Genomic DNA, 17,145 nt, shown 5'->3' with positions numbered 1-17,145 from the left:
CTCACTGTATTACAAATCTCAGAGGTTAGTGTCTCAAAAGAAAGTCTCAATAGACTTTCTCCTCTTCCCTCCTTCTGAATTTCAAATAAAAGATCCACCCTCTGCCACTCTTTTTGAGGCAATTAAAGCAGTTATGTTCTGGGAGAGAGTCACAGCTACTTCAAAATGTTTCCCCAGTCACATGGGAATTCCCATTGGAAATCTCGGCTGTCAATGTACACATATCTGTAGAAATCATGACACCCTTTGAAGCAGCAACACAATCATTCTAAAAAATGATTGTTAAGAGTATTGTACTAATGCTAACATACTTTGCAAAACAAATTTGTTTTGAATGAGCAAAGCACCACTTTGCTTTGTTCAACCTTGCCAGCCAGACTTACATTTCTTAAAGTACTTGGATTTCTTGAGAATACAACAGTCCTTGTCTTCAAATATGATTATAAATTAAAACAAAAAACACCCCTCCCCCATCATTATTTTAAGTTACCTGTCAGTTTATGGGTGAAAATTTGCTCATATTAGGGTTTTATTAGCATTAGGATGTGCTTCATGTTAAAAACATAAATATTAAAAAAAATAAAACAAACACATTGTAAGCGCAAAGTATATATTTATATCATGTAAAACAAAAAAGCAGTGAAAAATGTATTACATAAAAGAAAATAATGTAACAGAATTTTCTAGGGTATCTAACATAGGCATGCTCTTACACCTAAAGAAAATATAACATTTATAACTATATATATTTGAGAGTTGTGTTTCAGAGTTCTCTAATAGAAAACATTTTAAAATATAGAAGTTTTTCACCCAAAGGAAAAAGTGTCACTTTAGACAAACATACAAACCCGCCTCTTGTATAAAAAGTCACGCTCCCCCCCCATGATTGCAAGTGAAGTCATTTCAATATGATTTTCCATATGTGCAAAAGATAGGGTACCATTAATTGCTCTTAACTTTGCATTGCTTGAGCTCCAACACTGATTGGTACAACTGTGAATCCACATGATTTATCGAAACAGTATAGTTTTCAAAATCTGTTGTCAAACATACACAAGAATTCATAAGGTATCATTGCATTTTGAACACACCGTACTTAAAAAAATATCTAGAAGCCATAAAGTTAGGACAGTAAATCTGTTTAAATATATACACCAGTCAATACAAAATACTACCTATAACACTTTTTTTTCTTTTGCATTTCAACACCCTAAAAGGAGTAAGCCACTTTGTCAAATGATAGATTTGAATAAAAAAATCTGTAATAGCATCTAGTTTTGTTTTTCTTCTGCCAACAGTACAAGTGATTGCTAAGGCACATTTCCCACTAAAATGTAACTAGAGTTAAGTACTGTACAGACAGCTTAGTGTTAAGAAAAATTCAAGAACAGTTTTAGCTAAGTACTTCTCTAGCAGTGCTACTCAAATATAGTTTGAGCTGTGTAGTGTAGTGTACAGTAAGGAAAAATTAGAAAAAAAAATGTTCCAACTTTAAAGCTGTAACCAACTAAAGAATCCCAAAACTATTACTGGGTACAGGAATTCAGAAGTTCCTATTTAATATTCAAACAGGGGCACATGGTCCTCCCATGTATGGGGAAGAAAAAAAATGCAAGAACTCTGAATTTCTCACCTTTTCTCCCGTTTGGAACACTATATGAATCAATTTATTTTTAGTGTCAGTTGGCTTTCAAGTATTTCTTGGAAAGGGTAGGGAAGTAAAAAAACAAAGGAATCTTCTTAATGGGACTGAGAATCTGCTCACATGATCCCATTCACATGTTCACCCACTTGGAGGCTGATATGGCATTGCAGAAGAAAAATAATTCATTAAGCTGTGGCTTTTCAGCATACATAAATCTCAAGGCTGCAACTGTTAACTTCATTCTCGTGTCAACTAAAAAGGGACACACTGCTAAAACCCAGCATTACACTTCTCGACTTCTCTTCCATATACCCATAAAATCTTTTCCGAAAGAGCAGATCTCTTTAGAGCAGATTTTGAGGGTGAATAGGTGGTGCCCGAGAGAGAGGGCATTTCCTGCTTCACAATACATCAAATGGAAATAATTTTTACCAACTTGAGCAAAGAAGTGGACTCCGACCATTTTTTTAAAGCATGTCCTAGTCTGAAAATTATATACTGACTTTCAGGTTTAAACTTTTCTTGATTTGTTGTATTATAAACTCTTGCTATAAAGACAACGAATTAATGGGAATGTTGACAGACCTTTAAGGCACTTATTGGTGCCAATGCATTTAAAGAAAAAAAAAGGCATCCTAGCTTATATTTCAACATGGGCATTTTGTTCATTTAAAATACTCTTTGGAATATCACAGTTCCTACAGACAACTTTGAGAATAACCCATTCCTGCTAAAAGCAAAGTTATAGATATATATACTCACTCTTTGACTTCAGTGCTAATCACTACAACTAAAATACATGGCCAACTACATGCTCATGTTGCCATCTATCACTTATCTTTACAGTCTTCTAAATGTATAATGGACCTATTTCTCAGTATGCTTTTGATACAGTTTGACTTTAGTGTTCCCATTGCTAATATTGTAAACTCACATGACAGCGCAGACAGTATCATGAAACTATGTACAGGAAAGCATCAGTTTCTATTCATTAAGGGACACTTGATTCTCAAACCATCCATTTCATCAAAATTAAAAAGCTCTCCAAACGAGGACAAAAACTGTCCTTTGATTTAAAACATAGCGTAATGGTTACTGTGTTTAAAACTTGGGCTTAAAAGCCACACAGTTGGTCATTCTTTAATGGCAGTTAAAAACATCAAAAAACTCCTTTCAGAATATGTGAGTAATGTTCAAATAAGTACATTTAGGTAAAGTATTCTGTAAGAAGAGGAAGTTTCTTTGAATTCTGGGTAGAAACTTAAGCCAATGGCTCTTTAATCTAATGAGTATATTCAAAATTATTTTTAAAAAAGCTGTAAGCAAAACATAGAACTACAGATATTAACTGGCTATACTAGCTTAGTATAAAAAAAAACCATTCAGACTTAAATAAGACTAGGTGAAGTCAGGAAATTCAGATTTCACTAATTAAAAATATTAAAACAAAAGCAACCAATACACACAACAGAACCAGAAAAAGTTCCTTTTCTAATCTACTGCTATAATTAAAAATAGATCTAAAATTTGGAAAACAAGCTAAAGTTAAGAGGCAACAATCATGACCCATGTTTTTGTATAAAAGGGTTTCTTTATGATGCTGTAAAATGTGAGCAAACTATTTGAGGGAGTAAAAAGCTGCCAGTGAACACAATCCTACAGCCGTTCTTGGCATGTGTCTTATTTTGTTCAATATAGATCAAGTAGCATGAAGAACCTATACCCAACACTAAAGTGTCTGATAGTTTCTGCCCAACAATAAAACATTATATGCTTTATTTCCAAATTAGTATGGACTCCCTCTACCCTACTCCCTATCAAATACATCATTTTTGATTTGCTGGGCCAGTTAAGGGGGTTGTTTTTTTGTTTTGTTTTGTTTTGGCAACACACACAGAAGCTGAAGCTCCACAACAGCCTTAGTCAAAGAAGAGGACAAGCAAACAGAAAGCAGGGCAAAAGGAATGGTAGACATTATCCAGAAATATAGCTGGTCTCTTTCTCTCTCTTTCTCTCCCAACTTTTCCATCCTCTCCCTGTCCATTACCACCAATGCTGAACAGTAGTTGCAACAGAAAAAAAAAAACAACTGAATTCTTCAGAGTCAATGTGAAAGAGGTCAGCGATATAACAGCAGCGATTGGACAAAAAAAAAAAAAGAACAAAACATTGGATCAATAAAATCTGAAGTATTTTGTTCAATAAAATGTTTTCCTCTCTGACCATAAGCCAAGATGCCTTTATGATACAGGCTCGTTCTCAACAACAGGTACATGTCTTATCTCCTTAGATCCTTCAAAGATTTCAACTTCCATCTCCCCGAGGCCCCTATAACCAGGTAAGAAAGCTTTCTTTATCTAGCTTGGTGGCTGCCAACACAGATTCCATGTCATTAAGGATATCGGAGCTCAAAGCTTCTTGTAGGCTTGGCATCAATTCCTCTCCTTCTATATTCATTGCATCACCTTCCAGTGTTCCAAGGTCCACATTAGTCCCCGGAATGGCTTCAAGGTAGTCTGGAAAACGGTTCTGATGGGAGGGGATGGTGCTTTGGTTGATAGTGTCACCTAGGTACAAAACAAATGCAAAACAGGGCATTAAGCATATATATATATATATTTAAGTCGCTCTACATATTGGTCATTTGAAGCCACTCCCACCCTATGGAACATCAGCACAACATCTTGTGCTCATAATCATGGAGACCCCTCCCACTGGGACAAATCCTTTGAAGAAAGGAAGGCATCAACTAACTGATAGTAAGAACTGCCAATCCATGTGGAGAAAACTTGCAACAACTGTTGCTCAAGGAAAAGATAATCTCTTCTGAAACTGCCAGCAACCCACAATAAAAGATTTTAAAAGGAGGGCTATCAAAGCCTTTGCTTGTTTTTTCCCCCCGTCCCTTTCTTTTAGCATGTTATTTAGATTGCAAAACGGAAAGTGGGACTGTGTTATGACTGATCTTGTAGGACACTCTGGAAGGCTTTTCCAAGATGAAAATTAAAATAATAAAAATTATTTTATAAATAATACAAAAGGATTAAATAAACAACATTGTAAGGTGCATAACTGCAACCAGAGTAACTTTCAATAATGTTTCTAATCAATGCGAAGGGAAATATGGAGCCTCAAAAGCTGAAACCATAAGGACAGGCTGGAGCAGTAAATTAGGAAATAGTTCAGATTTGCAGCTCAAAAAATATCCAGGCCATTTTAAATTAAAGATATTTCATATCTTTACATTCATATTTGGGCACATCATTGAAGAAGATATAATATTGTTGTCAAAATCACTACAAATCCATAGTGGGATTTTTTTCCTCATTATCAATGATACTTCATAGAAAAGAAGATTTGGGCAGAACTCTTGTGAGACAAATAGTTGAATTCCTTGTTTATTGAGGAAAGTGATGTCAAATGCACCTTTCTGCCTCCTGACAATTCCACTGTCTCACTCATATCTATTCTACTGCAACTAACCCACCTAACTTACTGCTGGTTAAACTAGGTCAGGGGTAGGCACCCTTGGCTCTTTTATGACTCGTGGACTTCAACTCCCAGAATTCCTGAGCCAGCCGGCTCAGGAATTCTGGGAGTTGAAGTCCACGAGTCATAAAAGAGCCAAGGGTGCCTACCCCTGACGTAGGTACAAGAAGCATCAGTCAGACAGCAACTGGAAGGAGCTGAGCCTCACCTGTATCCATTTCATCAACACTATTAAGGAAGTCATCCGGAGTTCTAGGAATACTGTAACTGCTCATGCTGAGGCCACTGTCTGTGCTCTCATCTCTGGAGTGGTATGTTCCACTGCAAGGGAAATGTTATGTTAATTTAAGTTACTGATGGAAAGAACAGCCAGCATTGATCATCAAAAGGGTTCATTTTCACACTCAGGGTTGAATTATGTTCTCTCTGTAAAATTACACCCTAAAAAAAAGTCTGTGAAGGAGAATTCTTTAAAGGTTCAATTCTGCAGGACTCCATTCCCACAATGCAGCATACAATACAGCATGTGGCATCCATTCCCAGCACAATAAAGTTCATCCACAACCTTGATTAATCTTTGCTGCCACCACATAAAAATCCTGCGCTTCTCAAACGCTATGATACTGCAACCTTCTGAAATGGTAAATAAGTCTGTGACTCTCAATAAAAAAATTAATAAATTCAGAGCAGTTAGTAATGACAGAGCTCCACTACGGCAATTTTTTTCTAAAAAGTTGGCAATGCCTTCTAATTTGCTCACGTGTTCTTCAGAGTTTTAATCTAAACATGTTTCTAATTTGTACTTGCTGTCTGTAACTTGGTTTGAGTCAATTGACTGAAGCAGTATAAACTTTCCATAAATAAACAAAATTTACTTTACACACTATTATACTACTGACTGCCCTGCTGCAAAATTCTGCAGACAGTCCTCGACTTACAGCAGTCCATTTAGTTATGGTTCAAAGTTACAACAGCACAGAAAAAAATGACTTATGACCTTTTTTCCACACTTACAACCGCTGCATGGTCACGTGATCAAAATTCAGATGCTTAGCAACTGGTTCATATTTACAACGGCTGCAGTATCCCGGGATCACTTTTTGCGACCTTCTGACAAGCAAAGTCTATGGGGGAACCCAGATTCACTTAACAGCCACGTTACTAACTTAACAACTGCAGTGATTCACTTAACAAATGTGGCAAGAAAGGTCGTCAAATGGGGCAAAACTCACTTAACAAATGTCTCACTTAGCAACAGAAATTTTCGGCTCCTTTGTGGTTGTAAGTTGAGGACTGCCTGAATGCACTCGTTCCACAATGGCTGACATTTTAATTATAGCATACACAGACATATAGCACACACAGGGGCTCCAGATATATTCAGTTTAGTTATGTTAGACAGTATCCTTGAAGTTAGAACTTAAGTAACACCAGCTGCCTGCAATTAGTGCAGGTTCAAGTCCCACCAGGCTCAAGGTTGACTCAGCCTTCCATCCTTCCGAGGTAGGTAAAATGAGGACCCAGATTGTTGGGGGCAATAAGCTGACTTTGTAATAATGCCGCTTGGGGTGTGTGTGAAAGCCCTAATAAGCAGGCATATACATAGAATGAAGGCTACTGCTAAGCTTGTAAGCCGCCCTGAGTCTTCGGAGAAGGGCGGGATATAAATGGAATTAAAATAAAAAAATATGATAGTAGGACAATGAGGAATGCCCTTGAGAAATGACACATTTCATTAAAAAGCAGTAATTTTCTTCTGTGACTGACTTATGTTTGAAAAATAAGAATCAAATCCTCAGGTGAAGCAATATCCAAGTAACCAACAAAGGTTCCTTTTCAGTTGTTTGTGTGTATTGATATCCCATTTTAAACTATTTTAACTATTCAATAATAAGGGCTAGAAGCATAAAAAACATACAACACTGTTAACAAGTAACTAGAGGCTGCATAAATTAATACCAGAAAAAATAGCCTACTTGCCTTGTAATGTGATATGCTAAATCCTATCACCATTTCCTGTGTGTCAATGCTGTAAAGAATAAAATTAAAACCAGGAATGCTGCAAACTCCTTTAAGAGAGCCCCACAGCAAGTTCACTGCTAGCTTTTGAAAAGCGTTTTCTGAGTCAGTAATTTTAAATGGCTGTGCATCAGTTGACTTGTGCCTGGGACAATATGTTATGACTTTGAAGACAAATCTTTCCTACAGTTCTGAACAGTTGACTTCCACAGCTCTTAATCTTCAGCTTTTTGGGAGGGTGGGGTGGGGGCATGAATGTGAGAGTGAACTGGATTTGCCCTGGAAGAAAAGATCCTTTTACAGCTGTGGTTCTTGGAACAGACCAGTCCCAAACAGATGATTACATAAACCAAACACAAGTTTGAAAAAAATCATTAGCTCTGGTGAAACGAAGCTGCTCTCGTAGCTACTGCCACTAACCTGTTAAGAAAGGGATCTGAGCTATTTGTGGTCATTGTTCTCAGTTCTTGAGACATTCCAGGAGAGGAAACTCGATTCTGGGTGCCATCTTGTTCCATACTGGGAAGCTGACTACGGAGAGCCAATTCCTGCCAATTAAGAAATGACTGCATTCATAACTCACATTCAAGGTTCAATGCTCATTTGCAACACTGGAGGAAGATACTATTTGTTGGTGGTAAGCTCTATGATTTCAAAAGCTATGACAAGTCTCTTACCAGTTATGAGTGATTATTTACTAGTCATGGTATTTTATGTGCTACCTCCTGCATCAGTTGCGTGGGTAATACCCCTGAATATCAGCTGTTGGGGAAATTAAGTGGGAAAGTACTAATGTAAAGTAATCTCCTACTTCTAAACTTCCCAAGTGGCATCTGGTTGGCAGATGTGAAAACAGAATGATCAACTAAGTAAATCTTTGATCAGAGCCAGCAGAACTCACAGACTTATTACTACGCTCTCATCCATTTATTTCACTTTATTAGCATCTGGATGCCTTTCTTTATACATACACACACTCCTTAACGGGATACAGTGAAAAATATGTTGAGAAACAACTTAAATGGTGGAGTTGGGGAGAAAAAAAAATAGACCAAGACACCTGCAGGGAAAAGAACCTGAGACCTAAACAGGAGGGATGGGCAAGTCAAAGACAATGTGAATGGTAATGACACAGGAGGTATTTTAGTTCTTACGAAGTTAAAAAAAAAGAGGATTTGCTCTGCTAGTTTGAGAGACAGGAAGGGCCAGTTTAAATAATGGGAAAGGCCTTGAAAGTTTGCCAAAGTTCTGCCACCTGAAACATAGGAAGTTACCTGGTGCTGTCAGCAGCTTTAGAAATGGGGACATGTGCCAACAGGTTTAATGGGGATTGTGAGACACCATCCTTCAATGGCTCCTCAAACATTACTCACCTTGATTCTTAATAAATGTTAGCATGGCTCTTAACTTACACAATGAGAAAGTAATTCATAACTGCCCGCTATTTTCAACATTTCACTCATGAAATTAATGTTTTCAGAATAAAAGATAACACTAGCTAGAAACACGACATGTGCACAGTTCGGTTTTAAATGCAGCTGAATAAAAAAGCACTGTAATATGATTTCTTAATCATGAAATTAATATACATTATATACTCCAATGCAAGGCTTTGAAACTTGATATTTGAACTCGTAAAGTTATTGTTTGAATACGAAGTCTGGAAAAATCTGCCTGGTAATTATTATTTCCTGATTACTTAAAAAACATAGTTAAATGTTTCTAATTGCCAATAAGATTTAACACTTTTGTTAGTACACAATTTTTAACACTAGATTTTATAAACCAAGCTAAAATAATCCATCAAATCTATAGCGAAGCTACTATAAAGTATTTGGACTTCTGAATAATGTCCAACTGCACTTTAAATGCTATTTTTGAGTCAGAAATTCATAAAATTTATTGCTAATCTTGAAATATATAATAAGATTCTTTCAACATTTTCTGTCCTTGAAATGTGAAAATCTTATATTTTATAGTGATGTAAATGTTTTATAAGGGACGCGGTGGCTCAGTGGGTTAGGACACTGAGCTTGTCGATCAGAAGGTCGGCAGTTTGGCGGGTCGAATCCCGAGTGCCGCGTAACACAGTGAGCGCCTGTTACTTGTCTCAGCTTCTGCCAACCTAGCAGTTCGAAAGCACGTAAAAATGCAAGTAGAAAAATAGGGACCACTACGGTGGGAAGGTAACAGCGTTCCGTGCGCCTTTGGCATCTAGTCATGCCGGCCACATGACCACGGAGACGTCCTCGGACAAGCGCTGGCTCTTCGGCTTTGAAATGGACATGAGCACTGGCCCCTAGAGTTGGAAACAACTAGCACGCGTGTGTGGGGAAACCTTTACCTTTAAATGTTTTATAGGATCAAATCCAAAGATTTCAAAGAGGATTAGTTATTAAATCAGCAAATATTTGGCAATGGAAGGTACTGCAATAGGATTATGCTGGAGAGCAGTCTAGATTAAAATACAGTTGTCAGTTGTAGAATACGAATATAATTCCAACACCTCCTATTAAAAACATAATTATTAAATAATTTATGTGTTTTAACAATTGTTTATAGGTCATACCCGACATTCATTTAATTGGTTGTACATGCCATTAAGCCTTCTAAAACACATCCCCCCCATATTTATGGATTTTAATTTCAGTAATTTTTCCATTTCACTAAAGTTGTCAGAGTGACTTCAAAAGTGAAGGTTAATAGCTCATTCTTTACAATATCACACAAATCGATTTTGATTTCTAGTGTTCCAGTGTTCTTTTTCAATAGTGAATTTATACTACATCACAATATAACTGAATAGAAACCATCTGGCTGGTTTTGCATAACATGTTAAGTTACAAACCATGCTTTACGTACCTTAGCGTGTACATTTGTGCAATACTCTCAGTCAAAAAGAAAGTAACCTCAGAATGGCTTAGTGCAATGTATAAATGCAGATAATTTCTGTCATCTTTAAATTATTGTTGCACATAATTCATAATATCACTGATCTAGAGCTATTAATGTGACCATTTTCTGATACTGCTTGATCGTTTACATATCCTATTTATTTCTGAACTCTTTATCAAATTGAGATATACAAGATTAGAAATAATAAATGACAGATAATGTATGGCAGTAATGTATTCATTTCCATAAATGTGAAATGTATCATGAGGGTTCAGATTCTGATACCATGGACAATAATGTGACGTCATTGTGCTGACAGAACATTATTTATTTGGGGTGTATTTTCTGGAATATAAAAAAGTGCAGGTTAAAATAAAGTTCTATGTAGGGGAAAAAGGGAGAATTTGCAAAAGATAAATCTCCATAAATTAAAAATAGCTTTTTAAAAAGTTAAGAGCTAGTAATAGTTTACCACATAAGGAATACAAATTAAAACTGAAAGCATTATTATTATGGTGCAACACTTTTTCTCACTACCTGAAGTCCTGGCTCTTCCCTCAGTCCTGAACCAGGAAATTATGTGAGCTGCCAGACTGCTTCAATGTTTTTTGTGAATTATTGTGCATTCCACTGATTCGTTGGCTTATTACTGATTTTTCTTTTTGATAGTGTTAGTTGCCCATAGTTGCTTGGTAAGTAGGCGGCTATGTCTACTGAATAATAAAAAAAAAAACACAAGTTCTAAACTATCATGGGTATGTTTTTTATATTATTTTTATCATATAAATTATATTACAATTATAATGTAAACTATATTATTATAAAATATTTTATAATATATATTTATTATTTTTGCAATTTTCAATTTTTAATTTCAATGTACACGTTAGTAGTATCAATCAGAAGCAAGTGAGTATAAAGATTACAGTCATCAAATATGAATGGAATCTTTCAAATGACTTTTAACAGAACTACAGAAGAGTCATAGTTTCCACAGGCTAAAGAATATTTAGATTCAAGCCAAAATAAATCTATTAGGCTGCTGGCCCCTTTATTTTTAGAGGCTTTTCTAGACATTGACACCACTTTAGTCTTGGTGTTCCAGAGGCCCTGAAAGTGACCAAACAGGTGTCGCATAGACACACTTGAATTTCAGGATCTGACTGCATATGAACATAAGACAAAAATGTTAAGGGTGGAGTTGAGAAAAGCAACACTGAAACAATGACAAAAACAGGCTTATTATGTAGTGGAATCAAAGGAATACACAGGACTGGCAAGATTGCAATCCTCACATCACTGTTCAATTCATACAGTTTCAAGGTATTCTGGGGCACGTTTTTTCCGTTAGATGCGCTATTAGTTATCAACTAGTGCTTTGACTCATTAATCTGCTAAATTATTTTTAATCAAAAGAACCTGTGATCTCACATGAATCTGCAGCCTTGATATTACTATTTCTACAAGTAAGCAACTCCCAGGAATAATTAGAAAGAAGTTAATTCCTGCTATATCATCAGAACCAATTTTCTCTACAATGGTTTCATTGCTGAAATAAACTCTTAAGAACTTTTCACTAGATTATACGCTTTAGTAGTCAGATTATTGCTTCTAATAGACTAAAAGCATACACTCTCAATGTAATACATAACCATAAAGGTATCTTGTCCTAAAACAGCAGTTCATGTAATAGGTCATATTTTGTATAGCAAAAAGTAAGAAAGCAAAAAAATAATAATAATTTGAGATTAAGATTGTAGTCCTCTGGAATCCAAGACACTGCTGGCTTCTCCCAATTTGATATTACATATTTAAATAAATGGACAGATAAATAGTCAAGAATCCTATCTTAAACTTTCAGAAGTTTATCCAGAATTAGAGATTATGAACAAAAATAACCAATGGTTCAAGCAGGTAAACATAGTAACAATTAAAATTACATGCGATATTATTGTTCATTCTTTTGCTTAAGAGTCAGCAACTTTTATGAGCAATAATTTAAAGGCTGTGTTTTAATTAGGTTAAGAAAAGATAAAATGTCCAAGTCAAACTCCATTATTGGTGATTTGATGTTCCATGTAGTTTTCTTGGCAGCAATACGGAATGGGTTTGCCACAGCCATTTTCTGAGATAATCTCAATTCCAGTCTTACCTATAATCCTGCAGCTTCTTGATCCTACGTCCAAGCACTAAGTAAATGTAATCCAATTAGCTTTTTGAAATCAGCTAAGATCAGATAAATATTGTCTAAGCATTTATAGTATTTCCCGAGTCCAAAATTTGTCCTGCTCACATTGATTTTGAAGTAACATGAGACATCAATGATGTCTACTTAGTTTCACCATTAGTAGATGCTTAATTGGACCAATCATCTTGCATGAAGCTACAACAGGAGCTTTTTCATACCTTCTAGTTTATTTTTTTAAGTCTGTTTAAATCAGGATTCTGCATGGACTGCTGTAATACTTCTATAATCAACTCTTCCACATTCAGTTACAGTACTTAGTATTCAAGCAATACCTCCCATTAGTCCTGAACAGTCAACCCACAGCACTGCAATGTGGAATTACTAGTATGTGCTTTTGAGGTCTGGCAAAATTTTGAGCCACACTGGAGAAGATGGAACATCACAAACAGACTTGCGACCATACGCACTTTTATTAAAAACATTAATACACATTTTGTCAGGAAATTCAATACAGATGAGCTCAGTCTTACACCATAATCTTCAGAGAGCACACAGCCTCACCACTGACAACATCATAGTGTTGTGAACATAGTCAGTTTAATAAAGAGGGGTTTAGGTCTTTGGTGCCTGAAATAATTCTAGTACTATGCTTTTAACTACATATAAATTGGGCTTAATTTGTTGGTCTCAAAAGGAGAACAGTGCAAATTAGCAGTTTTCTAGAAATGGTATTTACAAATAAATCCAAGTACAAAATTGCAAAGACATCCATCATATTGATCACTAACCAAACTGTCTTAACTATTTCAAACTATCAGTTTAAGAACAAGGCAAATCAGCTATTTAATATAACTGCCATACCCAGAAAGGCCTTACTTGAGCTATATATTACACCAACTAATATGGTAAGAGTCCTTTGCAGATTGTATACTCTGTAGTCATTTCAGACTATTTTTAAATAGTTGCCCAGGTTTATAAGCCTGCATCTATCAAGGCAGTACATTATTGTCAATTTGTATTCTTAACAATGTAAGTTGACCACTTTTTCTTTCTCTATAGCTGAGTTGCTGAAACCACTGCATGATGCCAAGACCTTTCTGCTGAATCTGCTTAAACATTTGTATTCAGTTATTTATTATTAGGAATCCTAGAATAGGAAGCAGTAATTTATGTACTGTTCAGTTCAGGAATCCAAATTAAAGTGTCCCTGGTGGATGGCTGCCTAGTCTCTTTTTCAACACATCTCCTAGTTAACTAATTCAACTTCTGAAGTTTTTTTCAGACAGAAATAAAAGTCTGACTTGAAACTTGTATTTTAGAGCAGGATTTTAAAACAAGTTTTGAACCGTTTGAGAAGGTTGCAAGCAGGTTAAAGGCAAAGGGGTTATAGTTTTTAAAATCTGATTACCTTGGTCTAGACTCTAGCCAAATGGGAGTAGGTTTTATACAACCCCAGATTTGCCTATAGCTTTCAAAGCTTGCTCTGGGTTCTTGGCTCTGCTTGTGCAAATCTTAGTGGGCATCTTGAAAATCATTGACATATAATTTAAGATCTGAAATAGATTAGGTTGGCTTCCACCTTATTCCTTTTTTGAGGAACCTTTTACAATCTAGCTTTTCCAAAGAACTCTGGTATAGATCAGTGATGGGGGGGAAGCTTCCTTTAGGTTGGATGTTGTTGCTGTTCATCAGGTTGTTACTTCTCCATGTTGTTGATAATGATTGTTGCTATTTTAACATTGCATACTCTCACTGTGTGACTATATTGACGTAAGATACTTTGATCCTTGCTGGACTAAGTGGGTGTATAAAATGTAGTAAATAAACATAATTTTAAAAAATAGGTAATTTCTTGGCAGCTACTAACTCTATGGAAATCATTGGTTTCACTCATGGGCATGGTGTGGGCATCAAAACACAACTATGAGAACTTCTATTCTAAGCTATTAACTATAAAGGTAAAGGTAAAGGTTCCCCCGCACACGCGTGCTAGTCGTTTCCGACTCTAGGGGCCGGTGCTCATCTCCGTTTCAAAGCCGAAGAGCCAGCGCTTGTCCGAGGACGTCTCCGTGGTCATGTGGCCGGCATGACTAGACGCCAAAGGCGCACGGAACGCTGTTACCTTCCCACCGGAGTGGTCCCTATTTTTCTACTTGCATTTTTTTACGTGCTTTTGAACTGCTATCTGCAGTTTTGATAGTTATTCTTCCCTGATTTTCATCCAAGGCATTAATACAAAAGCTGGATAGGATCCAGAATCTTTTGACATCCAACTAAATACTGCATTGAATTTAATGAAAAACCACTAGTAAGACACTTTAAATATGATTTTTGAATAAGCAATACATTCCACTTATTCTTTTAAGCCAACCCTTGTAAGTAGTATGCTAATCAGAATATCACGAGACACCTGCTGAAATCAAGATAAATTATACCTACAGCATTTCTATAATTTAGGCATATATGTTGTAAAGCTGACTTTCTTGGAAATACCAACATAGATCCAATGGGACTAGTTGATATTGTTTCTAAAAATGGGGACTGCTAATAACCTTTTTATTTCTTGGCAGAAATATATTGATTTTGCAAGGATATCTGTCTCTTCTCAAAAGATAAAACTTGCCCAAGCCTCATATAGACCTTTGACTGATTTGGTATCTGCAAATATGCATGTGCGTGCAAAGCCAATTTGGTGTAATGATTAGGGTGGTAAACTAGGAGCGGGGAAACCTGAGTTCAGGTCCTGCCTCAATTATAGAAGCTGACTGGATAACTGGGAGCCAGTCACTTTCTGTGGACATAAGAAGAAAGCAATGGAAAACCACTGCTGAAAATGTTGCCAAGAAAACTGCATGGATTTGTGTTTGCGGTTGCCAGGAGTCAAGACTGACTGACTTGAAAGCAAAAACAAAAGCCAACAAACCTGAGGATAACAAACAAACCAGATACCTAAAATATTCTAGTCATTTTTTTAATATTGCAGGTAATCCATGACTTAAAACCATTTGTTTAGTGATCGTCTGAAATTACAAGAGCACTGAAAAAAGTGGTTTATGACTTGCCCTCGCACTTACCACTGCTGCAGCAGCTTCATGGTCACTTTGCCGACTGGCATGTATTTACAACAGTTTGCAGGGTCCTGGGGTCCTGTGATTGCCATCTGCAACCTTCCTGGCTGGCTTCCCACAAGCAAAGTCAATGGGAGAAGCTGGGTTTGCTTAATGATGGTCTGATTCAGTTAACAATTGCAATAGTTTGCCTAACAACGGTGCTTAAAAAAAAGTCATGCAATCAGGTGTGATTCACTTAATTACCACCTAGTTCAGCACTGGAAGCTCTGGACCCAACTATGGTCATACGTTGAGGGCTACCTGCGTTATAGAGCTGCTGGAGGCATTTCAGAAAGGAAGAGAGATACCAATTTTTTGTAATCATGTTTCTGTACCCACACATAATGTTATCAACCTTTCAGAGGGATTTAAACAATACCATCTTTGAAGATACTATTCAATGTTTCCAACTGTCAATTCCTGCAAGATCAATTTTGGTATTAAGAGTCTTCATGGTCCAGTACACAGTATGCATTAAAGCAGAGTTCCTCAACCTTTCCAACTTTGCGGACTGGTGGGGGGGAGAGAGGGGATGGTTCTGCGTGAGTGGCTGGTAAGCTCACGTGTGCCAGCTCCATTTGCCCGAGCTGCAGACAAGCAAGCATGCCGCTCACGCAAATGGAGTGTGCGTGCACGCACTTGCCCGCTGCTCGCGCAAGGGGGTCGAAGAGTGTTTGCCCGCCACTTCAGGTGGCCCCGTTTTAAACAGCTCATAGCCCAGTAGTGGGCCATGGTCCAAGGATTGGGGACCCGTGCATTAAAAATAAAAAGTCAAACAAGAGGAAATTTTGAGTCACATTATAATGGATTCTTATAGTTTACTGAGATTAATATTTCTTTACATATTCTGCATCATTTGAGTAATCAACATATGTAAAGTGTAGTTGATGTTGAGAGCTTCCACTAAGCAGGTAAGATTGATAAGATAAATCAGTGGATTAAGTGTTTTTTTCTTATCAGCGTTGTTAGCTTATAGCAGGGGTGTCAAACTGCCAGCCCGCGGGCCGGATGCGTCATGTGGAAGCCGCGCCCACTCCATTGCCGGCAATAGAGAAAAAGCTCTGAGATGTCACGTGACGTCGCGAGTTTGATACGTCTGGCTTATAGGGTTAGGAACAATTTTATTTTGCCTGATAATTTTATACATAAGCAGGATGTTGGTAATATTGTTACTAAGAATATATTTTAATTTTGCAAGCATGGCAAATTCATCTTTTTTGCTAGGATATGAGATAATCTATTACAGTTCTTTTTGCAACTCTGAGTCTCATGCTGTTTCAAAAACTTTTATAAGATACTCTTAATTCCTTTTGAAAATGTATATTGTGTGAATATAACTATATGATTCCAGCAATTGATCAAACATATCTTTAGAGCCTCTAAGAAAAAAAAAGTAGTAAGGAGACCTATAGACATTAAACATATTTCAGTATATTTTCAAACAAAAAATTATGAACCCATGTGAATCACACTGGGAGGCGGCAACTACAATTAATACAAGTAAGAATTGGAATCACAAATAGCAATGCTGAGAAAAAACATAAAAATGACCACTTCAAAAAGTAAAAGAAATGGCCTAATAGCCCTCCCTCCTGAAATATTTTATTGATTTACAAGCTGTATAAAACCACCCAATTCAAACAGTGTGACACTGGGCAGTGTACAGCATCAAAAACAAACAATAAACCATCCATCCCAATCTATATAACATTAAACATTTATAAAAAGGGCAACCAAGCAGCATAGTAGAACTAATGGGACTCTCAATTGGCTCCTGAGATTTGGGGGGGGGGGGCAGA

At 36.6% G+C, this 17,145-nt stretch overlaps 1 protein-coding gene across 5 annotated transcripts in view; it reads right to left on the bottom strand.

The window, feature by feature from the left end:
- Window positions 1–562: 562 nt before the first annotated feature.
- LOC308667106 (transcriptional coactivator YAP1-like) overlaps window positions 563–17,145 on the bottom strand; it is a gene marked incomplete at its 5' end in the record, with an annotated part of 109,622 nt that continues 93,039 nt past the window's right edge. For 2 of the 5 annotated variants that reach the window (XM_081326214.1, XM_081326215.1), the window contains 3 exons: window positions 569–4,212; window positions 5,343–5,455; window positions 7,574–7,701. In XM_081326214.1, the coding sequence (XP_081182340.1) occupies window positions 3,974–4,212; window positions 5,343–5,455; window positions 7,574–7,701 (480 nt within the window). In that variant the 3' untranslated portion in view covers window positions 569–3,973. Of the gene's footprint in view, window positions 4,213–5,342; window positions 5,456–7,573; window positions 7,702–17,145 lie in introns of all 5 variants that reach the window. The other 3 variants (XM_081326217.1, XM_081326213.1, XM_081326216.1) reach the window with 3 other exon arrangements.

The sequence above is a fragment of the Vipera berus genome, assembly GCF_964194415.1.
Source record: "Vipera berus genome assembly, chromosome: 4".
Lineage (NCBI taxonomy): Eukaryota > Metazoa > Chordata > Lepidosauria > Squamata > Viperidae > Vipera > Vipera berus.
Note: the sequence above shows the minus strand (reverse complement) of the source record. Positions and strands in the feature narration are given on the sequence as shown.